Source organism: Pyrgilauda ruficollis, unplaced genomic scaffold, assembly GCF_017590135.1.
Source record: "Pyrgilauda ruficollis isolate IOZ18807 unplaced genomic scaffold, ASM1759013v1 scaffold38, whole genome shotgun sequence".
Lineage (NCBI taxonomy): Eukaryota > Metazoa > Chordata > Aves > Passeriformes > Passeridae > Pyrgilauda > Pyrgilauda ruficollis.
This window is the reverse complement of record NW_024525267.1, coordinates 2,504,094-2,528,882: the sequence shown is the minus strand read 5'-3', so window position 1 is coordinate 2,528,882 and position 24,789 is coordinate 2,504,094. Positions and strand designations below refer to the sequence as shown.

The 24,789-nt window shown below is 44.5% G+C and overlaps 1 protein-coding gene across 4 annotated transcripts in view; it reads left to right on the top strand.

Moving 5' to 3' along the window:
* Window positions 1-24,789, top strand: part of BCL11B (BAF chromatin remodeling complex subunit BCL11B) — a 91,056-nt gene that overhangs the window by 2,822 nt on the left and 63,445 nt on the right. For 2 of the 4 annotated variants that reach the window (XM_041476333.1, XM_041476331.1), the window contains exon 2: window positions 10,874-11,239. In XM_041476333.1, the coding sequence (XP_041332267.1) occupies window positions 10,874-11,239 (366 nt within the window). Of the gene's footprint in view, window positions 1-10,870; window positions 11,240-24,789 lie in introns of all 4 variants that reach the window. The other 2 variants (XM_041476334.1, XM_041476332.1) reach the window with 1 other exon arrangement.

The following is a 24,789-nucleotide window of genomic DNA, read 5'->3' as shown; positions in this document are numbered from 1 at the left end:
CGGGGGGGAGCTGCGTCGGGCTGGGGTTGGGGCTGGGGAGCAGGAGCGCAGGCATTTCAGCGCACAGGTCTGAGCCTCAGCTGCAGGCTTGCAGGAGAGGGGGTCGCAGTCTCTGCACTCCTCGGGAAGTGTCATTCGTGGGGGAAAAGCAGCCAGGCAGTGTCCTCTCTAAAGAGGAGTTTGGAAAGTAGTGGGCAAACAGAATAGGAAACCAAAGCACTCACAACAAAACAGAGTCAATCCCAAACCAAGCCCCCAAAGCCAGGATGAATTGATACTGTTTTCAGAAATCTTGCTTTTATGTTATGTTTAGCTTGGGCTTTTTTTGCTCTGTCTCCCTTTTTGGCATCTGTAAGGGGAGTTACATTTCAGGATGGATTGGAGGTCTCTGCCAGGCAAGGAAAGAGATGGGGAGAGAGATGGGGAGAGAGTCAGAGAGAGAGAGAAGGGTTTTCTGACACTGTTCAGCTGGAGTTTATTTGGTTTCATCCACTTGGTGTTTGGAGAACGTTTAGATCCTGAGTGTAAGACAAACAAACTCAAAAAGGAGAGAAAGTGCAATGTAGCTGTGCTCCGGAGTTGCAGCATCTCATTAGCACAGTGGTCTTTAAGTGGTGCAAAACGAGTGGCCTGCCTGTGTTTGCCAGGCTCACCCAGGCAGCCTTGTAACCGTGCAGGACAAAAGAAAGCGGTGAAACACATGGAGAGAAAAAAGCAACTCTGGACCTTTCTTCACCGCTGGTGGACAGAGCAAACTTGGTAGCCAAGCTCATTTAAATGGGTGGACAATGCAAAAGAGCTGATTATGTGTAGGAGAGGAGGCTGAAGTGTTGAGCTGCTCAGTGCAAAGAAATGTTATTTTGGTTTGGTTCAAATTGCTGATTTTCCAGCTTAAGATCTTCCATTTTTAACTTAAGAAATCTGTTTTCAAACTAGCCCTGCATTTTGCATTTGAAGGAAATGTGAAAGGCAAGAGCATGTGAAAAGCTCACTGGTAGCAGTTTTGCAGAAGGCGGCAAAGCTAGAACATTTCTGTAGAGCAGCAGCAAAGATTGAGAGGCAAAGGCACAGGAAAATCATACAATTCCAGGCAGAGAACCAGGTTTCTCAAGACAGGTCTTCAGTACCTGGTCAACAGGTTTCCTAGGAAGAGCAATAATTTCCTGTATCACTTTGTTTTGTACGTAGTCATTAAAAATCATAACAAAAACCCTATGATTTTTTGCATGTCAAAGTTTTGCAAATTGCTCCAAGGAGCTTCTCTTAAAATGCATTTAGATTTAGCGCAATTAACATACTTTCCCTGCAGAACAAAACCCACACCAATGTAATCAACTCTAATACAAAGAGAATGTAAGCTGTGACTGAAGAATTAGAGAGGAAATTACTATTATTTTAAGGATGGATGACTTTTTCATAATACCTGCATGGCTGTGCACAGAAAAGCACAGCCTTTTAAAAGACATTACATGTGTTTACTTTAAATAGGACAGGGGAAAAGAAAGGTTGCATACTGTCGACTTCAGGTTGTCTTTTATTTGAATATATTTCTATTGGACATACAAGATAAGTAAAAAAAAAAATACTGGCACATTTTCATAGTTTCTCTTCTTTAAAAATGTTTTTAAAAACTGCTGCAAGGTAACTAGGTTGTGGCTGTGGGTTGTTCTGTCCTTTTTGCTTGGTGTGTCCGGTGGCTTAAATAGATATACAGTGGGTGAGAAACCATTTTGCAGTTTTTTTCTGGTCGGCAGATGCAGAGCATATTTTGTCAGGCTTATTTAAATACCGAGAAATAAAACTCTTTGAGATTTCACAAACTGGCTGCCTTTAATAGAAATGGTGGGAACCCTTGGTTTGCACAAAATGTGTGTTTTTCTGCAGAACAAAGGGTTGTCTTGTGGCATATTTGGCAATAATTATGACTTAGAGAAGTGTGCGCTCGAAGAAGTAGTACAAATTTTTGATATCATTTATAGACTCTGGTTGACTTCAGCTGCTCTTCCCAGGGCTGAGCTCGCTGCGAGCAAACCTCTGCTTCCAAAATGCCTCGCACGCGATATTAGCTTGTCTCCCACATTTCCTACCTGCATCTCTTTGCTCTTTGTGTTGTTTGTTGATGGAAAATACTTTCCAAAATAAACTTCGCCGGCTGCCGGAGCCTGCCGTGTGCCCCGGCCGCCAGTGGCGGGGGTTGGCGACTAGGGGGAGCTCCCAGCCCGTGCGATGGCCGCGCCGGCCCCGCCGCGGGACGCGCGGGATGCGCCGCCGGAGCCCGCACCGCCGCGCCCGGCGCGCACCGTGCTGCCGAACGCGCCCGGCGTAAAGTTGTAGTATTGATTTTCATGCGAAGATCTATATAGAGCTAGCCGAGAGAGGCTGACAGCGAGACAAATCTATTTTTAACGAAATCGCGGCTGATTAATTGACTCGGGCGGACAGGAGTTTTTAATTAAAATTAGTTTTTAACGGTGGTTTTTATTGTCAACAGACAATGTTTAAATTCTCAATTTGTTGTTGTCAGATGGTGATAGGGGTAATGATACCTGCACATGAGTGAGCTTCCTGCGTGGTGGGGAGTGGGGGGAACCCACGGAGATCCGTATGTTTGTTCTAGTGGATGCGAAAACACAGAGTGAAGAAGCTGGAGTTGTAGGACAAGATGTGTGCAGCAACAAAGCAGACACACATTTACAGAAGTTGGCTTCTATTACATATCAGAAAGCCACATGTAATTCTGCAGAGAGGATTTGATATGAGACAGTTTAACATACTTTGATCCTCAGGTCCTACTGCTATCTGTAGTTCCTGCAAATGAAAATAAGCATTCTTTTTTCCTAGAGAAATAAACACAAAATCATATCTGTCACATAGAAGTTGCTGCTGAGCAGCTCACAGGCTTCTCCGACAGGCTTGTGCTGTTCTCTGCTGCAGTCGGCTTGCGTGTCATGGATGGACTTTAGCAGGACGTTTTCCTGCCCAAATGTATAATTTAGTGGCGTGCACACGGGAAGTTTTGGATATGCGTTTCACTCATCCTGAGAACTCCATCGAGTTACAGCACTATTGACATAGAAGAAGCATCTTACTTTTAGGGTGCAGTATGCGCACGGAGGTTATCCTGTGACAGGAAAGTGCGCTTTATTCTAACCTTCAAGAGAAGTAAATTAGGTCAGACAAAGGATCAGGGCTGTCATCAGCTGTACAAAAACCCTTCACTCTCGGGTAGAGAGGACCAGTAATTTATCTGATGATTTCTCTACTTCATTTAATGTTTGAATTGTGCTAGTTGGAAGCATATAGACAGCAGCCAGCTCATTTGACAGACCGGTAAGCTGAAGAGCACAGTGCCTGGGCCGTTGCTGATGCTAGTGTTGCACAGCCATGGGGAAAACCTTCCCTTCTTCCCTCCCAAAACCTCAGGTTTCCACTTACTGTGGCTTCCCTTCCACTGCATGATTGTTAACTTTTATCAAGAGAAACAGCTATCCCTCTCTCCTCCTCTCCTTCCTTTACCCACCAAGTGCACACACATCCATGCTCCCCTTCCTCTCTCTCCCTCCTCTGCCTCCCACCCTTCCCACTCCCTCAGGTCAAAGCCTGGTGAAAAGCCTCCCTGCAGAGACCTGTTACCCCAAAATGGCTCTTAGCCTCCTTGCCAGAGCATTTCCTACTCTTTGGTTGCAGTTTGGTTTCTCTAGGGTTGCAGTGCAGTTGTTGGTTGAATTTAGCCTCCCTTCGGTACTGTCCAGAGAAAGCATGTAGAAAAATAGAGTGGCTGGGGTTTACCCACATGCTTTAAAGTTGGCAATTCCACTAAAGCACTTGGTGAAGCATCAGCATTGTCTGTAGACAGCTTTATATGTATGTATCTTTTTAATGAGGGAGGGAAAAGGCATCAATAACTGCATGCATTGATAAATGCATGATTCATTCAGCTGCTTGTACTACAGCACCTTCCTCCTCGGTGTTTATTTACTTTTAAAAAATGTATCTGAGCAGGCTGCACACCATTTCTCAGCACTCAGCTGCAGCCTCAGAGGCTCCTAAACATCAGTTACATTTTCTCGCTGTCTGCCCTCCTTCTCAAAAAGCTGTTGCTTGCTCAGTACTGTAGACCCTTGCTGGAGCTTTAAGTAGCAGCTTATTTCTTTGCCTTTTTTTTTTTTTTTCCAAAGGATATATAAAAAATGCCTAAAGGAGACTATTCGAAAACAAATTAAAGTAGAGGGACACACTTCATGCATTGCAGGCACGCGCCAGTAGAAGGGGGTTAGAAGAATATAATCATTTTACTGGCAAAAGTGACACCAGATCGGGGATTTGATTAATGGTGCAGCATTCACAGCGACTTAGTTCTGTATTTTTGACATATGCAAGTCTTTTGTGTAGTTGCCTCAGTGCAAGAAATTCCGTTTTGTTTTTTTCCTGGAGCAGCTGATAATTTGTATGTGTGCTGGATATGCCCAAGGTACTTTCCAAAGACTAAGCACTAGACAGCACAGTACAAAAAAGGAATCCAAAGTTAAGGGAGAGGAAAAAAACATACTGGTTTACTTAACTTTTTTATGACCCCTTTTACTAAGCCACTGGAAGAAGCCATAAATTCACTGAATGTTATAATGAATATGCTTCAATGAAAGTAAAAAAAAAAAAAAGGCTTAAGAAAATTGTATATGAGCAACAGTGTGCCATAAACAATTGAAAAATGCAGTCTCTTTTGAGTCTGATATTTAAGAAAATAACAGATCTGTTGTGTGTTTAATACATGTTCAGAACTAATTGCTTAATTTTGATCATGCCTTTTAAATCCTTGGGTAAGAATCTCTGCTTCCAGTATTCTTTTCTATGTCAGTTGAAAGCCTGTACCCAAATACTGCTCCTTCTCCTTTTGTGGCACCGAGCACTCCTTTCTCTCCTTGGTTGTCGTTTAGTTTTAAATAAAACAAATGTATTCACTGGGGAACAAAGAGTGCTTTTATATCACATCATCACATCCCATTTTATCTGCAGAGATTTACAGCTTCTGCAGTCTATAGAAGAGCCTATACATTTTCTGCTTTCAAAAGCAGTAAATATTTTTTTATGAATGCATAGTTTACTTAAGAGACACACTACTCTCTTCCGTAACACTGTACATAGTTTCTGAAGAAATAACATCTGACAAGTGTTGGAAATTTGTGCAGATTCTTAGATATTCTTGTCTTTTGTCCTGTTTGGGTCCGGCATGGTTATTATGTCATTTTCCTTCTTCTTTCCCCTAAATCCTGATCTGTTGAGTGGCTCTTTGTGGCAATGCTTGGGGTTGTTCTGTCTCAGGTGTGTAGGGTTCAGCTGCTGTGAGGGTTAAACTGCTTTTTGAGAGATTCGGTCTTCTGCAAAAGGTGTCTGAGGTACCAGTGCTGCAGCGCAGTCCTTCACCTCGCAGCCCTCGGCGGGTGCTGAAGCGTCGCAGTGACCGGGTCATTTCGCGCTCCCTCCCCGCACTCTGCCGCGTCCCGGCGCCCGTGCGGTCGCAGCGGGGGCGGCCGCTCCGTCCTGCCCGCCGGGCCCGGCACCTGCCGCGCTCTGCGCCGGCCGCCCGCCCGCACCTGGCGGCGGGGCACGGCACGGCACGGCACGGCACGGCACGGCACGGCACGGCACGGCACGGCACGGCGGCTCTGCGGCCGCGCCGGGGCCACGCTCGCACGGCACGGAGGGGCACAGCCTCGCCTGCCGCCGCTCCGGCTGCCTTTGTGCACTTTGCACATGCCGGGAAAGCGAGGGGATCACAGTGTGATCCCATGTGTTTTCGGGAATTCTCAATCAAGTTGTCTCTTTTGGCAAACTCAGCCTCGGACTTAACATTTAGGAAAAAATTAAATACACAAACAGTTGCTTTGCTGTCTTCAGAAAAATTAAAAATTGGTGTCAGATAAGCGGTGCCTGGTACTGCTGAGTGTGATGCTGGTGCAATATGTAGGCGTAATCTCAACTCTGCACCTTGTGGCTGCAGGGAGCTGCTGAGATGCTCTGGAAGCGGGTTATTGATAAACTTCGACGGCAAAGAGCCGCGTTGCCCGCTTTGAGCAGCGTTAGTCTTTGTGCAGCAAGGATCCTGACACCGATCTCGGTGATAACCCAGCCAGAGAGCGTGTGATTCGAGCTACTTTCCGTTAAGCATGTTGATGTTACAGTAAATGTGACATGTGGGTGTTGATTGAAGGGACATAATTTTCAGGCCTGCTTTGGGCCAACACCCTCAAGAGCATATCAGTCCTTTGTGCTTGCTCCCCAACTAGGCTGAGCTCTCTGTGCTGTGCCTTCAAGACAGCAGTGACTGTGAGGAGAACCGTGCACTTGACGTGCTGCAGCACATTTCTAGGCTGTATCCTGTACCTGGCTACCAGGAACTGTGTCCCCAGGAACGGTGGACTCTGGGTTCCCCAGCTTGTCCCAGAGAAGGGTGGCCCGTGGGATAGCCTGTGCCTTGTCCCCCAGGTGGGCACAAGGGTGGGCAGTGGCTGTGGCAGGGTGCTGGGGCAGGCAGGGCACCCAGCAGCACCTCTGCAGTGAAGGCACTGGCAGTGCTTGCCTTCACCACCCCGTTATTGATTTGTGCAGAAAGCAGCCACGGGGAGGAAGTTTCACATGCAACACTTTGGCCCAACACCAAAACATTTCCTCTGCCCCCTTTGCCTCATTTTGATACTGTAGAACAAGAAAAATAAGGAAAAGAATAGGTTGGCAAGTTCTAGATCCTTTCTTACCCTGGTTCTGCAGAGCAATAAAAAGCCAAGAAAATAAATGATTGCTGTCTGGACCCAGCCTCACCCAAACTCTGTGAACAAGCATCCATGGTTCTGTCCTTTAAAGCCTTGGAAATGACTTTTAGCAAAACAGCCGTTTCCACTATTAGTGGGTAAAATTTTGAGACAATTGACAGGCAGAAAGTAGTTAGCATTTGCGTTCACTTTAACACTGGGCATGAGAGCATTGTTTGCATGGGGCACATATGCTTTAATGATGTCACCATGCTGGAGTAGGAGTGTTGGTGGCTTTGTGAGAGTGCCTTTATGGAATTAAGGAGTTTGTCCACTGTATTTTGGTGTGGTATACCTTGGAGATGCTGCTTAGAGTCCAGTCAGCAAGTGTAATGCTTTTTTTGAGTAAAGCAAATGATTTTGATTGTCTGGTTGCTTTAATTTCACAAAGCCATCACATAACAACTGTGTCACTCATGTCCCCAAAGACTGCCCATCGCCAACTCACTGTGCTCCCTAGGCAGGCAATGCCAAGGCAATCCTCTGTGTAGGAATCTCTGGATGTAGGGAAAATACTGGGCACACCTTAACATGCCTGAAAGAACCAGGGCACGAATCCTGGCTGGAAATAGCTCATTTGGTTTTTTTTTTACTTTTTCCATGTAAGCGACATGAGATGTTTTCCCTCCTCCTATTTTGTGTGGCCTAGTTTCTTCTTCTTAAAAATATAAATTAATTTTAAATAAATACTTGTGAAGAAACATCCTCCTACCTCTAAACCCATCTACCAACAACAGCAATAAAACCACAGAGTTAAATTCAAATAATGTGAAGCGACTCATTTTAAACCCACAGACACAAGCAGAGTCAGAACTTTAGATTGAGACTGGCCTAAATTGCCCCACTGGTATTAAAGGGCTCCTTAAACAGCCTAAGATCTTGGCTGTTGTATTAACCAGGCATGACCCAATGCGTTATGGGCTGGACTTGCAGGCTTTTTTCTCTTTCCCTTTGTGGGTTTTAAATCTCTCCTGTAATGTTACTTGAATGTAGGTTTTTAATGGCTTAATTGAGTTGTCAATAGGAAGCCTTTTCTTTCTTGTGTTTTTTTATTCTGAGTAAAAAAAAAATAAATGCAAATTGACATGGATAAAATGCATTTGAAGATCTATTCAGTATTTTGTTTTTCATTCTTTTATGTCTGTTTTCCATGTTGTGAATAAGGGGATGTAATATAGCTTTTGCATTGTTGGGTGAATAGCTGGTCTCATGATTGATGATTTATTAAGCTCAAATCAGAAATAGAGTTGAGTAAAAAAAATCTTTTGATAGTTTGAAACCCAATTACTACTGATCACGAGGGCTCGGCGTACCAAGAAAACGAAAAGCTGATTTTTGGTGATGTGACGACTGCCAAAATATGAAGGAATACCAGATGTTATTTTAAAAAAGTGCCATTGCAGAGTCCTTGGAAAGAGAGAGTGAGTGAGTGTAAGCGAATAGGCATATGTGGATTTAACTAATATTCAAATGAAGTGTAGAACTGAAAAGAAAGAATTCGTAACAGTTTAGCTGTTCAAATCTCCTTCATGTTTGCACCGACGCCTGGTCAGGACCCTTATCAATTGCAGCAATTTTGCTACATTTTCTGAAGAGCACAATCTAAATCACATGCAAAAAAAAAAAAAAAAAATCCTCACATCAAAAAGATAATAAAGTTGAGATCCGTGCTTTTCTGTATATTTGTTACATATATATAAATGCCAAAATTCAGCCTTTGTAATTTAAGACACAGACTTTAATCAAAAGGCTTTACAGGAATGTTAGTGAAACTAGTAACAAGCATTTTTCCTCCGTGCCGTCTTTTATTCTTATGACCCTTGGTTCAGTTCTTGTTTTTGTGTTGTCTTTTCCAGCTCTTTGTCCCATCTCCCACTTGTGTATCTTCGTGCCTGTGTGTCCCTCTCTGTACAGTTTTTTTAAATATTTTGACACACTCTTCCCCCTTAATAGGAATTCTGGCTACAAATTGCGTGCACGTTTCTAAAAGACCCTTTTCACAGTCCTTTTCTTTTGGCTCTAAAATGATGTATATGTAATTGGTAATTAAAGGTGCAAGCCCTCTTCAATATAAACAATATTGCTCAATGTTAGATCATTAAAGGGAACTGCAGCACTAAATAATTACCTTTTGCACCGTGACACACTGTTCGCAGGTATCTGCTCCCTTCCCAGCAGTGCCTTTTCAGCACAGGGTTACAGTCACATTTTCACTAAGGCAAGGAGACATCTTTTCATGATATAAATTGGTGAATTAATTGCTTAGTATTGTCTTCAAACTCCTTTTAAACCTAGATTAAGAGGAAAACGGTAATTAATGATTTTCAGAATGAGTGAGTTGGGAAGCATGAGCCTTCTCGTGCCCATCGCTGGCTCCAGCAGGATGGTCCATGCCTGGGCACTGCTCTGGGGTCCCTGTCCTTTTCTGCCGTCGCTGTCGCTGCTGCTGCCGCTCTCTGCTCTGCTGTTAGAGAGCTCTGATGCAACTTGTAATACAGCTGGTAGACATGCTGATCAGTTATTTATTCTGGAAGGCAAAAATGGGAGTGATTATTTTTCTAAACTACCTTTTTTCGAGGCTTAACCATTTTTGTTGCCAGGCAATGCATTTCGCCTTCTACCTCTTGTCCGTTTTCTATGTGTTTCTTAGGTTTTTTTGGGTTTTTGTTTTTTTTTTTTTTGGTTGGGTTTTTTCCCCTCAATTGCTGTAGAGTGGGACAAATATCCTTTTGTTTTCAGAACGGAGAAGAGTCCAGGTCTGAATTATAACATTTGTCTATCACAGTTTTACTTTGAGATATTTGTGTTACTTACTTTTCCCAGGAAATCCATGAGGAAACTAATAGAGAACATTTTTCCTCCTATTCCTTTAATCCTGATTCGATTAGAGGTCTCAGCCACTGATTTACATACTGTTAGTTCCTCTGTTTTGTTCAGCCCAAATCCTATAGTCCTTGCAGAGGAAAACCAGCCTTAGGCAAAAGTCAGTGGAAATTTTGCCTGAATAAAGTCCAAGGTTTGTATGATTTGGCAGTTACATGGCAGAACAAGACAAAACAAACAAAAAACCATGTTTTGCCCCAGAAATGGATTGTGATCCACAATTATTTTATAGTGTAAAAATTGCCTTCTAAGTACTGATTTAAAACATACTGGGTTTTATTAATTGTGACATGACAAGTTACATATTTCCTAGAAACTGATTCAAGTCACCCAGAAATTCTTTCTCAGTCTTTGGGGGTAAAGGTAGGAAATTCAACACGTCTGTGGACAAGATTTAAACAAAAAAACTTTTATTAGCCTATGTAGCAATGGCAGGGTTTTTGGCATTGGAAAAATAGAGTGGAATATTTCAGGCTCAGCCAATATTCCAGTATGTTAAATAAGTGCCTCATTCCCTTTCCCACTGTGCACACTTTTGAAACCCCTTAACTGCTCATGAGACCATACCCTGGTTGTTTTAGTCTTGCAAGTAGTTTTTTGTAATTTCTGCTAATGGGTGGTCATTTAATCTTGCCGGTAACTCTGTAATGGGACAAGGTGGTAATAATTTTGTATGGCACGGGGAGCCTGATCCTGCTAGTTTGGTGCATAAAAGCTTTCCCCCTCTCCCTGAAAAAGAAGGAAAGACTTGGGTGCATAAACTTTGCTGGATGGGGCCTTGGCCAGATGGCTGGGAGACGCGGAGGGAATGAGAAGGTGGGATAAAAAGAGAGGAACTATTTCAGAATGTGACTCGGGGCTCGAACGCTTGCAAAATGGCTCTTTGCTGATATCCTTGCAGTGCTGGCAGCAGTGGGAAGGAGCTGTCAAGAAAGCTATGCCAGGTCAGCCTTTCCATTTTGTTTCAGGCAGGCTTGGTTGCAAAATATATTGAAATCATTCTGGGAGAGCGGAAAAGCTGAAAAATAAAAGAAAGATCTAATCAGGCTTGGCTCCTTTGAGGGGGGTGGGGGGAGGCTGGGCCTCTGGTGATGCATCCTTCAGAGTCTGTGAACACTCAAAGCAATCTTTCTCTTTTCCCCTCGTCCCTTTCCTCCCTCTTTCTCCTTGTCCATGCAAAGCAGAGGCTGACCATGTGGAACCGGCACTGGCCGACGAGGACGAGAGCCTGGCAATAGCAGACCCAGGCGGCATCAGCATCGCCGCAGGCGGGACAGACCCCGACTTGTTAACCTGCGGACAGTGTCAGATGAACTTCCCGCTGGGAGACATCTTGGTTTTTATAGAGCACAAGAGAAAACAGTGCAATGGCACTGGTGGTGTCTGCTATGAAAAGAGCATGGATAAGAGCAGCCCTCCCCCCTCCTCACGCGCCGAGCTCAGGAAAGTGTCAGAGCCAGTGGAAATCGGGATCCAAGTCACACCCGATGAAGAAGACCGTCTTCTCACGCCTACAAAAGGAATTTGCCCCAAGCAGGAGAACATTGCAGGTACAGCACGTTTTACACTCAATCAACTTGCCTAGGTAATCTTTTAACTAGAGTCCTCTAGAAAGTGCCATGAAACAGGCTTCAGCAACACGTCTTTATAGGAGCCATGCATCTGGAGGATCCTCACAGCTCTGCAAGGCTGTCCATCCCCTGTTTAATTCTTTGTAGTTGTCTGTGCAGGGCCCGCTGCTGGAGAAAGGGGCCTCTCAGGCAGCTGGGAGAGCTAAGGGGCAGTCTGTACATCTGGGAAAAAGCAGAAAGTTGGGGTCAGAAACCATTTTAGGAGCATCCTTAAGCAAGTAGCAGTGGCAGAGGGATAGGGGACTTTGGTGAGGTTCCCAGTTCTGTCCTGTTCCAGATACCCTTTGTCACATGCAGACTCACTGGGAAGGGCTGCATCCTGACACCAGGAAAAGTCCTCTTCCCACTGACTGGTAGTGGGAAGAAGATTTCTTTGCGAGGGCTAAAGCAGGGTTTCATGAAGTCCTTCATTTTCCATTCCCTGGGGTAGATGTCAGCTTCCTGGCCTGCACTGCAGCCTGTGCTGCCTGTTCTGGGTCTCCTTAGATGGCTTGGGCTGGGTGTGTAACACCTCCACTCTCATGCACACCCCAAAGAGATCTGAATAAGGATACAAGAGCATAGGCTGGCCTGAGTGAGTAAATTGCAAGCATTTCTTTTTCTAAAACTCTCACGTGTGGTGAAGTTAACGTTCATTCAGTGGACCTCCCCCGCTCAGACGTGGGCAGGCAGGTGATGATTATCCACCTAGGTGAGGTGGTATGCAGTGGTTCCTGCAGAGTGCCTGGCATGGGGTTGCTTCCATCAAGCAGGGTGTTTTTCCCCTCTGCAGTGGTGAAAGGATGACTCTCCTCCCTGCTAGTGAGTGGGGGTTTTATGTTACACAGCAGGATCTCCCCTCAAACGGGCCTTTTTTGTTCAAACCAACTGCATCCCATACAGAAGACCAGTGACAATCTGCCTTTGCTGCCAGTATCCTGATTTATCTAGGAATTGTCCTACGGGATTAGATCTGACAGTCCAGATCCAGTCCAGCCTGTGGTAGAGATGCTCCCATGAGGGGATCCCCAGCAGACAGGTGAGAGGCTCCTATCTTTACACCTGAAGCTTAAGAGATTTCTGCCTTTAGTGTTGGAGATGTCTGAGCAAGTCCCCAGCACCTCTGACAGGCTTGGGTATCACATCAATGAGGGTGTGGGCTTTAAAAGGCTGAGGGCTTCAGACCTTCTGTCTTTTAGGACAGGGCATACAATGCCCATTGATTACACTGTTTTCTTCTAGGACTATTTTTTTGGGGTGCAGCCACCACCCTGACATGGGGCAGCTGTTAGCTCTGGGAGCATTAGCTGTGGCAGGCCTTTGCTGTAGCACTGGAAGCAAACCTACCGTAAGACCTGACCCTGTCTTTTCCGCATCCCTTTTCAGCTTTCCTCATCCTTTTGCAGTCGTGAATACATTTCTTGGTAGAGGTGATTACATTGTGGTGAAGCAGATTTGAGGGCTAGATTTCCTTTCCATTTGGTAGGAGCAGAAGGGAAGTATTCAGAACCTTCCCTGGTCTGCTGAAGGCTGCCTGAGTGCTGCTGAGCACTCCCAGAAGCTGTTGATCTGTGCAAGCTGATGGCACTCAGTCCCTTGCGGAGGGTGTGCAGTGCTTGGTAAGGCACTTTTTAGGAGAGCTCTGCTGCAGTTGCAGTCCAGAGCTCATCTCTTACTAATCTCTGCTCAAATTCAGTCCACAGTACCTCAATGGCTACTCCCAGAGCAGAGGGTGCTGTCCCATCCCAGCTTCTGGGGGTTGGCAACAACATAACCAAAGCTTTTGCCATGCAGAAAATCTGCTGGGGTAGGAGGTCGTGAAGGAAATGTTCACATGTGGAAAAGGCATAAAAAAAATTAAAAGCTAATCTGGAGCACCTAATCTCTTTCAGACTAAACTGAATATCAAATGAAAAATATGTAGGAAAGATTTTGAATTGAGGAAAAATAAAAGGGTTTATCATTTGATTGGCATTTTCTCAGCAGTGCATGGAGATAGGGACATCCACTAAACAGTGCTGTAATAATACTTTCTCAATTAGGAGCCCAGCTCTGAGATAAAAAGGTGCAGTGTCCTTCCATATTTTTTTTAATAGCAGCGGATAGTTTTCAATAGTGGGATAAAAGCCTCACATTACAGCCATGGAGGGTAGCCATGAAAAACCCACAGAAGTCATTCACTGGAAAGGCTTTAGTGGGATATACCAAACCCCTTATTTATATTTCAATAGAAAGGCTTTCTGCATTAGCCAAGAAAATCAGAATCTGCATTTAACATTAAAGGTATTTCCCAGTGAGCGGCTGTAGAGCATTGTTGTTAGATTTGTTAAAAAAAGAGACTAAATACGATTTCATAAAAGGGAAACTTAATCTCTAAGGCAGCTTTCTCCTACCCTGCCACCCCCTCCCTTTATTTTTTTATTTTTTTGGTAATAATGCAACAGCCTACAGTATTTTTACTTTATATGTGACGAAAGATATTCTTAGCCTTTCTGTACTGCGACAGGAAGAATGAATTTCTTTATTCCACCAAGAAATATGTAAAATAATCCCTTAGAAGTATGGGGAGATATGTTTGTTCAAAGCATTTAAAATGTTATTTTAATCAAAGGCACAAAACACTCTACATGCTGTGTCAGCTAAAGGAGACCATTACATTTTAACAGCAAATCATGTTCTTTTTCCCCCTCCTAGCCAGCTCCCCCCCCCTTTGAAACTAACTTTTTTTATTAAATAAAAAGGCGAAAAAGATTAAAGAATAAAAAAAAAAACTTCAGTGGCTCAAATGTATAAAGTAATTTAATATGGTGGAAGCATTAATTATTTTAGCTTAATTGAATTCTGAGGACTGCAGTAGTTGCATTTTTGTAGACAAGCTCTGTTTATTATTTCTTTGTGTAGATTAACAGTAAAGGAAACATAGATAACTTTCAGTTATTTATTGTAAAATAAATGTGTCAATTCATGTGTAAAGCAAGCTGTTCAAAGATAATTGAGTCTTTATATTTGAAGAGGGAAAGCAGAAATCACCCACTCGCCACTCTGGCTCCCTGAAATATGCTGCCACCACTGCTGTCCTCGAAGAGGTTTCAGCTCCTCTCCTTGATCCTGTGTTATTTTTGCAGACCTTCTTATTTGGTCGGAATGATTTGTAAAGCCTTCTGTGGTGTGACAAAGCCACCAGACCTTACAGCTTCCTATGGCTGAATGCTCTGAGGGTATGTCAAGTGCTGAGCTTGGCTCTGCCCCATGTACCTCTCGTAGCTCTGGGTGTGAGGATATTGGGATGCAGAAACCGCGCTGAGTATTCATCCTGGCACAGGGTGCTCTTGAGGCCTTTCTTCCTCTCTTTTTTTTTTTTACTTTCTGGGTAGCTCTTCTTGCCCCAGCCACTGAATGCCTCTTGACCACACAACAGACCTTGTGCTGCTTTGAGGGACACGTTGAGGCAGAGCTTAGGAGCCCACGAGAATTTTTATGTATGCAACACAAATCTCTGACAGACATTTCTATATTCCAGTGGAAACAAAGGCAACTTTGTCTCTGCAATCAGCTTTTAAAGATCTTCTGATAATGAAATCTGTCATCTTTCCCTGACTGGTAACTTGCAAATCCAAGTTTTGGAGGTGTTTTCATTTAGTTACCACTGTCCGTAAGATGTGTGGTAGCATGTCAGCTGGCACTGGGAGGACGTGACTTGCTTAGGAGCAGTCTGCCCTGTAAAGGTTTTTTTTTCTGTTTTGCGAATTGGCTGACCTGTTTGAAAATCAGTTCTGCCTCTTGTACAGAGGGTGTGATAGTATCGAAGAGATGTACCAGATTGTTGCACAGCAAAACACAACCAGGCCAATGAGTTGGCAAGCAGTTATCGGTCACTGCTTCTTTTATTTCACTGCTGGCAGGTATTTTGGAAAAAAATAGACCACTGTTGTATTTTATACTTCTTTTTATCTTTCATATTTATCAGATCTTGGGCATAACCAGGTGACCTGTCCTGGCTGAAGAATGACCTGGGAAGGTGCTCCCACTGTCGTTTCACAGATGGTATCTCATCTCTTCCCCATGGCCCTGTGGTCTGTTTGTTAGAAGGATTCTCTGAAACTACCCAAGTCAAAAAAAAAAGTACCAGTAGCTTGATTTTAATGCTGAGTGTTTTCACAGAACCCCAGCAAAGAGGAGGGAGCCTCTGTGGAGCAGGCACCACTTGGAGCAGAACTTCTCCAGATTCACTGGCAGGCCTGCACCTTCAGGCCAGCAGACCTTCACAAATATATAACTGCAGCAGCAGCAGAGGTTCACTAAGATGATGAGCTAATTTTTGCAAAGATAGTGCTAGGAAAGAGGAGGGGGTTGATTGGAATTCTTCATTCATCCTGTCCCAGCCACCAGTGCTGGGCTCCATACATTGTAGTAGATGTACATCATGAAAAAAGGCTCCCTATCAGAGGCAGGATTTAACTGCAACCCCTGCTCCATGAATGTTCATTTCAGGCTTTTGAATGGTAAAACTGCCAGTGAGAGAAACTAAATAACTCGCATGTGCTGGAAGCCAGAGATAAACACCGCTGCAGGTTGCCATGAAATGGGCTATTTGATATATTTAGAATTGTTATTTTTCTCCAAATTAAGATTAGTTAAATCCATGTGTGTTGTGTGAGTGACTGTTAACTCAATGGCATGGATTATCCTTTTTTCAAATCTTGACAGCTAATTATTATTGCTGCCTACCCTGAGACATTCTCTTACAATGTACCATTATGGACCCATGCACCCATATTTAACTGCAGGACTCAGACAGCCATCGTGATGCCTTCACACGTGAGGGGAGGGAAAGGCGAGCTGAAACAACCCAAGGACTGCGATGGTGACATCAGGCAGGTTGGGAAGAGGTGTTCTGAAGCTGAGCTGGCACAGGGCTTGGTGGCTATCCCCTTCCCAAGGCTGTCATGGCACCAGGTCTGCTACCAGACCCTCCCTGGGGTAATGGGTCTTGCAGGAGTGGCTTTTAAAAGCGAGGCAAGAAGAAAACAGCATGTGAAGAAAAAGAGGCTTCTAGAAGTATGTGGTGACAGTGCTTGAGAAACTCAGCTGCAATCCTTTTCCTGAGGCTTTTCCAGGCTTGTTTCTTCCCTTGAATCTGCTAGGGTATTCCTGAGTGCAGAGGAGTTACCTGGTCACCTCCTCCTACTCCTTTGCTGCTTCAGCAGGTATTTAGCAACACGTTTTGCTAATTGGTGTTGCTGAACAGTAAGGGGAGGACACATGACACAAGAAAGGTGTCAACTGACAGTGCCCTGAGAGTGGGTTAATGAGCAAGCTTCCAGCCTCTGGGACCTTGTTGAGGTCCTTGCTGGGGGTGTGGAGAGAAAAACAAGCAGGGTGATCTCACACAGAGCCCTGCTTGCACCTGCTTGGGTGGGGGTGGAGGGCATGCTTGGGGAGCTTGGCTCTCCTCCGGGGACAAGGCACCCTCAGCCCACAGGAGCAGCCTGCAGTGGCAGCTGCCCTCCCCTGGTTTGCTGAGGCTTCAAGCTTAAACAAGGGCTGCTGAAATGTCGATGGCTTAAAGTGTTAAGGCTGCTGGTGGAGGTCAGCATGGGGCTCTCCAAGGAACATGATTGTGCCCGTGTGGGAGATCCTAAGAGAGGGCAGTGTGGAGGGTGCCTGTCAGCATGCACCCCAGGGCTGCAGCCACGGTTCCAGTGTCTCTCACCAAGGCGGCAGCACGGACCCTGCTAACCCTGGCAAGAGTTAAAGGTGAGAAACTTGCCAGTTACAAAAGCCTTCCTTCCCCTTGCCTGAACCCCACCACACCCTGGGGCCCCACTCCAGCACCCTCTGCTCAGACCCAGCCCGAGGCCACCAACCACCCTCTCCCTGCTGCCACCTCAGCTTGTCCCAGTTTTGTCCTGCCCAGGGTCTGGCCCTGCCGGGCACCAAGGGTTTCCCGGCATCTGCCAGTAAAGAGTGAAATTAATCACACCGAGTTTTAAAAGCAGATTAAAAAAAATACTGAGCATATTATGCCCTTGATTCTCGCTGCTGATCTTAGCTTTTTGTTTTGTTCTTCTCACCATCCCGTTTTTCAAAGTTATCTTCTGTGCCCTGTATGTGGTTAGCAGGATTCCCACAAGGCTGCAGGAGTGGTGGGGGTCCAGTTCACCCTGCTGTGCCCCTGTTTCACCAGGGGTAATTCCCCTGAAACCAGCAGGACCCTGCTGGATTGACTGGGTGGCACGAGTGAGGACCTGCCCCTGAGTGCATGGTGTGCTGTACTGAGAAACAGGAGCTTGCTGCTGTTATTTTCTCCCTCTCTAATCTCTCCTAGTCATAGTCATCTTCAGTTTTATGAGTGACAATGCTGGGTAAAACCTTTTCGACAGAAGTGCCATTTTGCAGGCTGATGAGAGGGGATTTAAGAAGGTCATTCAGTACACACAGTTGGTCTTCTTGCTCTGGGGTGAATGCGTGTGAGGAGTCACTCTTTAAGAGCAAAACTTGCTTCTTTGTACCACGTTGGCGCTGCTGTTAGCCTCTTTTAATTCAGTGGAAGAACTCTGAACTTAGAGTTAGAACCCACTAAAAATGTCACAAGACAAAGTGTCTTTTTTGCCTTTATTTAAATCCTTTTGTGAAATTACTTGGGTTATTTGTCCAGAAACTGTATGCATATCTGGTTGTTGTTATTATTAACCATGGAAAGATTGGTAGATTTTCATAGGCAACAGTAATGGTGAATGGTGAAAAGGCACTGTTCAGCCAGCCATAACTCATTTTTCTTGACAACATTGTGAGCAACTTTTAAGAGCAAATTAAAAGTAGTGCCCAACCAGCTTGTGGACTGCTTTGGCATTTGTGTGGATGCAACAAATACCAATATACTTGTGCTTGTTGGAGTGTTGACTGCAAGAAAAAATTTATATGTGTTTTCAGGGGAATTTTGGATAGGGATGTAGCTAAAGGAAAGCCGGGTGTGTGGAAGTACTATAAAAGAGAAAAGCTGTCTCCAACTATGTTCTTCTCCAATGGTGGATAAATACTTAAAGGCACAGAAGCGGTTCCTTTGCTTGAGCAGGACAGAAGAGTTGCTATAGCATGGGGTTGCCTCCCTTCATGTGTTTTCCGTAGATTGTTTTTCTTTCTCAGCCAGTGTTTGAACTGTGCTGCCTATACACGCAGTGACCAAATCAGCTGTGACATAAAGGTTGAACCTTTCTAGGTTTTTTTCTGAGATTGAAACATTTTTCTATCATAACTGGAGAAAAAAAACCAACCCTGTGAAGTAATCATACTTTTTGTACAAGAAAGGCTTGGATTTCTATGTCATGTCACATAACTTCAAAGGGCATGGATTTGGGGCTCACTTTCAGCACTGGCTTCAGTGGCCGAGTGGGAAGATGGGAGCCTGCAGGGTAAGAAATAGAGGAGAGAGGCCAGGGATAGAAATAAAACAATGTTTCTCAGCAGAATATCCTAAAAGCCAGGAGAAACTGGGTAACTCTTGTCTTGGGAGATGTGTGTGCCCTCTCCAATGAGAACATCCTTTTCTGCATGGTTTCTTTTCCCCATTCCCTCCCACCCTCCAAATGGTAATTGGTGGGCTGTGCAGTAGAAATGTTATAAAAAAAAAAAAAAAAAAGAAGAAAAACTGGGTGGGTGGGGTATCTAGGGATTTGGTGTCTAAGCTCAGGAGTTAAGCCGGAAATCCCAGAGATGTAATGAAAACAAAACGGACTTTTCACTCGCGCTGTGGCATTCTGGCAGTGAGAACGCTTTCGTGAGCCAATGTTTTCATTGTAGGTTTTCTCGAGAGAAGTAGTGGAAATGAATCGTTAACCCCTTAACAGGAATGAATGTGGTTGCTGCAGTGAGGAGAGGAGAGCTGTCTTGGCTCCTAGTTGCTGTGTTGCAGAGCTCGGGGGTGTGTGTATGTTTGTGTGTAGTGGGGAAGGTGGGGTAGATACTGCTTGTTAGGAGTTTAATAATGTTAATGGCAGATGTGAAGTGGTTACTTAGTGGTTGTTGTTTTTTTTCTCATTGCATGTACGCCTTTGCAGAATGATTCAAGTGTGATCAGCACAAACCACTGTTAAGCCCAACAGCTCTTAAACTCTCTCCTTCTTCTGGCATTTGGTAGCATATTTCTTGAGCAAGAAAAGGGGGACACTGCTCACTGGTCCCTCGGCAGAGTCATAAAAGCTGCAGATGCAAAAGACCTACCAAGTAGCAGATCCCAGTTTCTTGGAAAGTGGAAGTACAGGATGTGTGTCTGTAGCAGGCACGCTACGTATATGGCTTTAAATGTCCAGCAGTCTTGGATGGTGTGCAGCCTCACAGGAGTCAGCCTCTTCTTTAAAATTAAGGGAGTTTGGAGAGGAAGAGAGCTGGGAGTGATTAATCTAATTTACCTTAACAGCCACTTTTGGTGACAAGATCTTGTATCCTTGTCCTCCATGTTGTGATTAGGCTGCATCTTACTTCACTATTTTATTTCATGTTTTGATCACCACTGGCACTTACCCTATTTCTCTCTCCATTCTCTCATTAGGGTAATTTATCTGCATGTATTCTTGCAAGCGGTACAGAGCATCAACCCCACTGCTCTAGCTAAAGAATATCTCATCTACTTTTTAGCATCTTGGAAGAGCAATTAAAATCATTATAGACCTTCTTCCAGCTGCCCTAGACCCTCCAGTCCGGCCCTTGCATGCAGGTTGTGGGACGCTCGGTGCTGTGCAGACTTTGGATGTAATTGCATAGCTGCTGCAAAGGGCTGTGTCTCTGCAGCTGACCTTGCTCAGCGCATCTGGCCTCTGAATAGATGTTTGCCTTCTTTCTTCCCACTTTGACAGCTCCCCCCCTCTGCACTCCAGCCCCTCACTCTGCTCCAGCCCGCTCCTTGTCTCTCATGCTGGGAAAGCACGGCGGCAGCAAGGTATTTGTGGTTGAAACTGCCTTGGCAGGGAGGAGAGCTTGAGGAAAGCATCAGTTCTCCTGCACGCTTTTGGGAGAGGGGAAAAATAAGAAAGGATGCTGTTGAATAAATGATGGTTCTACATGTTTTTTATACCACGCTGCTTTTGTAATGGTCATTTAAACAAGGTGGAGTGGTGGGGGAGGAGAGAACAAGATGAGACTGCAGACAAGGATTAAACAGCCCTCTTCCTCTTTTAAGACATTTATTATTTTCAGAGTCAAACTTGTAGTCAGCTAATGTAACTGTAAAAGTCTCCTTTGAATTATTGCCGAGGTGCTCTGAAGTCTTCTATTAGAGCTGATGTACTTGTGTGCAGACAAAATCCAGATTTGAACTTAGCACCTACTTGTTTTATTTTCCTTATTAAACCAACTTCTGGTTCATTTTTTTCCTTTCAAGACCCACTTTTTGTTTCCCGTTTTCTAGACTACCCTATTACTAGCTCATAAAAAGAGTTAGAAACTGAAGGGAAGTTTCCTGAGCAAGAAGGAATTTTTTTTTCTTCTATTTTTTTTTTCTTCCCCCTATGTCTTGGCCTGGAGCCAACCTGTCTTTCAACAAGTAGAGAGCCATTCCAAGTTGAAATTTATAGAGCAGAGTCCAGGTTCAAGGGCTGAAGCCCGCCAACAGCTCCAGTCTCTTTGTTACTGATTAATTCTGCAAGCGGTTCAGCTGGTTTGCTCACTTCTGCCCGCTCTTCACAGCACCGCAGCGCTTCCGAGCCGCCTGCCGCTGCTTCGCCCTCCCCTGCTTTTCAGCAGGGCTTTATCCCCTCATTGTATAGCATCCCCCCAAATGTATTTAACCCCATGCAGTTCAAGCTGCAGTGAGTTGACTTTTTGGCAAAAATTACAAAACATCCTTTCCCTCTTTCCTCCACTTTTTTTTTTTTTTTTTTTTTTTTTTTTTTTTTTTTTTTTTTCCCCGACAGCTGATTTTAAATGTCTGGAGCTTCCCATTTCACTTCAGCTCATATTAATGATTGCTTCTTGGCATCAGTTGGAACCCAAGTTCCCAGGTTTTAATTAGTTTACTCAAATGCACACAGTGGAGCAAAATAGTTTCTTTCAGCTTTACCTGCAAAGGATGTTTCCTGTCTCAGCGAGGGGGTTTTCCTCACAGAGGGATTTAAAAGGCAGAAGTTTTCAAGTGGTCTCAATATGAGGCCCCACAAGAGCGAGTGTGGGAGGTGAGGGGGAGAAAGAGCAGAAAGAGAAAAAGAGAGAGAGAAAAAAACCAAACAAAAAACTAAACCAAAATAGATTTTGGGAAAGTACCTTGAAATGGGGATGGTCCCAATCCTGCAACAAATTGGATGTTGAACCACAACCTTATTGACGTCAATGGGGGTTTTGCCATTGGCTTGGGCGCAGGCCGGATTCCATCCTTAGCTGCACCGAGCTGTAGGTACGCCAACAGCCCTCTGCAGTCAGCGGGATTACTGATGTGCAGAAAGTTAAGCATGTCTGTAAGCGTTGGCAGGATTAAGATCTGTGCTGATATTTTCAGACCAAGTGAAATGCATGTGGGAGTTTTTTAAAGAAGAAAGTGCATGGGAGTTTTAAAAAAGGGAGAATATAGCCGAGCCTGCCATTTTTAAGTGCCTTGGGGAAAAACCTGGGTTGCTATTAAAAATATCGGAGGACTAATGTGTTACTAATTGTGACACAATTAACTTCTTAAAAGTATTTGATTGTGACTCCCAAGAAAATAAAAAGATGGAGATGAACAGCTAGAAATTCAGGCCTGTGTTTCAGTTAAAACATTTCTTTCCTATTAACTAGAAATAAAAGCAAGCCTAGAGGTTCACTTTACCATGCATCTTGGTTACTTTGTTCCTAGAAGTCTACTTTTTAGTGGGTTATTTAAAGAATTAAAAAAACAACAACATGGAAAAGAAGCTCAAACCCAGTAGCTGTCTGAGACCCCTGTATGTGGCTTTACCACACAGCTCTTAAATTCTTGTTTAAACATTTCTCAAGAGCTGATTCTTGGGAAGTAAAAATGTGTGCTGTTTGTCTCTAGCAGATTAAAAGTTTACCTTTAATGTGACAGCTTCTTAAATCTAGTGTCGGAAACATGCCTCTGTTTTATGGTATTATGAAACAGGTCTGGAGCAGAAACAACATATTTAAGTAAGAGAGAATGAGATAGAATTTGTGGGTTTCTTTCTTTAATCATTTATAACCAGAAACCTTTTCTCTGTCTGTCTCTGAAACTTTTGTTCATACAAGTGGCCAACACATGTAAACCACACTTTGAAATTTAACAGTTAACCTTAAAAAATATTAAGTTCAGCAAAATGTCTGCTTCTTTTTTTTTTTTTTTTTTTTTTTTTTTTTTTTTTTTTTTTTTTTTTTTTTTTATAATCTACAGACAGCTCTTTGTAATGATCTGGCAGAGGAATCTAAAGTTGGTTGGGTTTTTTTCTCCCAAACATTTGTAATTTTAGCAGTAGAAAACTGAAGCACACCCGAGCTCTGATAAGGCTCTTTCACATCTGCCTCCGCCTGTGTGCCGATTCCCTGGGGTCCCATTTATAACAATCTAACAAGATAGAATCTGCCTTTGAGTATCAGTAAATATGGCTAAAGATCACAAAACTGTACTCATAATTGTTCAAGACTAAAAGGCAGAATATAGTGTTAGATTAATGTTTATGGTACAGGGTCTTTATGCAAGAAGGAAGTTAAAACAGTAAGCCCCCAAAACTCCCTAGAAAACCCCTAAACCCCCACTCCAGCTCCCAGACTCTGCTGAAGGATTTTATCCTCGTTGTGCCAAGTTCATCATTTAAGATGATGCACGTTATTTTTGATTTGGAAGCTGATTGAGAATTCCTGGTTGGGGCTGATTCTCCAATGGGATGCACAGATGGTTTTCTGTTAGCAGTGCTAACAGCACTGGAGCACAGGAGCAAAAGACATTTTTACTGGCCACCAGAAGCACCATCTCTTCAGGAGGCCTTGGAGAATGCATTGTCTTGGACTGGCCTCAGCCTTGCCATGCCTGCTCTGCGGGTAAGGAAAAGCACGCTCAATGCTCAATGCTCCCCATCTGACAGTCGACAGTCATTAGAAATAATTCAGCTAGGGGAGGTCAAGGGTGCAGTGGTGGTTGGAGACCCCTAGCAAAAGCACCTGCTTGTTTTGGAAGGACTGACGAGCTGGACTGATGAAGTTTGTGGGCTGGAGCCTTGAGGCTGCTTGGGCTAGGGTTTTTTCCGGGCAGCCAGCAGCTTGTAACAGGCGTTACCTGGGTGGGGCAATTCACTGTCTGTCCTCACTCCTCTGCAGGAAGCTTGGGAATAGCTATTGTCTTCACTTTTGGGAGACTTCCCTGCTATCTGGAAAGGTTTACTTTCTTGAGAGTTAGCAAGTGGAGAAGACAATACAGATGGATCTGTTTTCTCTTTCATTAGCTCTTTTAGGATGTTTGTTTAAACATGTTTTCTTTGCTTTTCAAATGGTAGATGTCAGTGTTTCAAGTATCACTGCTAACAAAAAATTAATTTACAAACAGATCTTTGAAAATGTCCAGGCCAGGATATTGTTAAAATTCTGGTTTAGAAATGGCAGAGACCACTCTGGAAATGTACAAAGAGATGATGTGGAGAAGAGTCAGTGCTAGCCTGCATTCAGGGCTGGTCCCTCTCAGAGGCTCCTGCCAGGGCAGGTCCTGGAAGGAGCCAGTGGTGGGGCTGGGTGCTGGCCAGGGTGCCTAGGGAATGTGCTGAGAGAGTGGTTGTGACTTTTGCAGTGAAAACCCCATGATTTGGGGAATGGGGTAAAGATACAGAGAGAAAACCTGGAAGGGCAGATGTGTGTATGCTCCTGTGAGCTTGTTTCTCACTGAGGAGGCTCTTGAGGGTGAGACAGTAACTGGGGTGTGCAGAGAACTGTGCTTGCAGCAATACCCCCCCACCGTGCCATGATGGGAGAACCCTGGCACTTCCAGAATCACTTCTGTTTCCCACCCTCCTGTCCCTATGCTTCTCCCAGCCCTGGCTGTATGCTGACAGTGCAGAGCAGAGCCTAAACCTTGTGCCCTGTAACCCTTCTGTAGGACAGGTTGGTGTGGTTTGATAGCTGATGCACAGGGGACCATCAGCCCTTTTTCCCACCCTGCAGCCCCAGCTTTGTTCCTGAGAGAGGAACAAGTCCAGGAATTTTTAGTGCTAGTTGCTGTTGGTTTTAACTCTCCCATCTCTTTGCCAGCACCAGCTTTGAGACGCCTACAGGAGATATGCACTCTCATTTTCCAGGAGGCAGAAAAGATTGTGAATGGGTTTATGTTCCAAAGTGCCCAAGCTGCAGGGACTTGGGGCAGCCTGCAGTGCTCAGCACCCTTCTGGATGAGGCCACAGGTGCTAATATCCAAAATTCCAGTGGGGAGCAGGGAACGGCAGCAGAACTGTGCCTGGGAGAGCTGCCCTCTGGTTCACAGCCCTACCCATTTGTGTGTGCATGGATATTTTTGAAAAGCCCTAATCCCTTTGAGCCTCTGTGCTGTT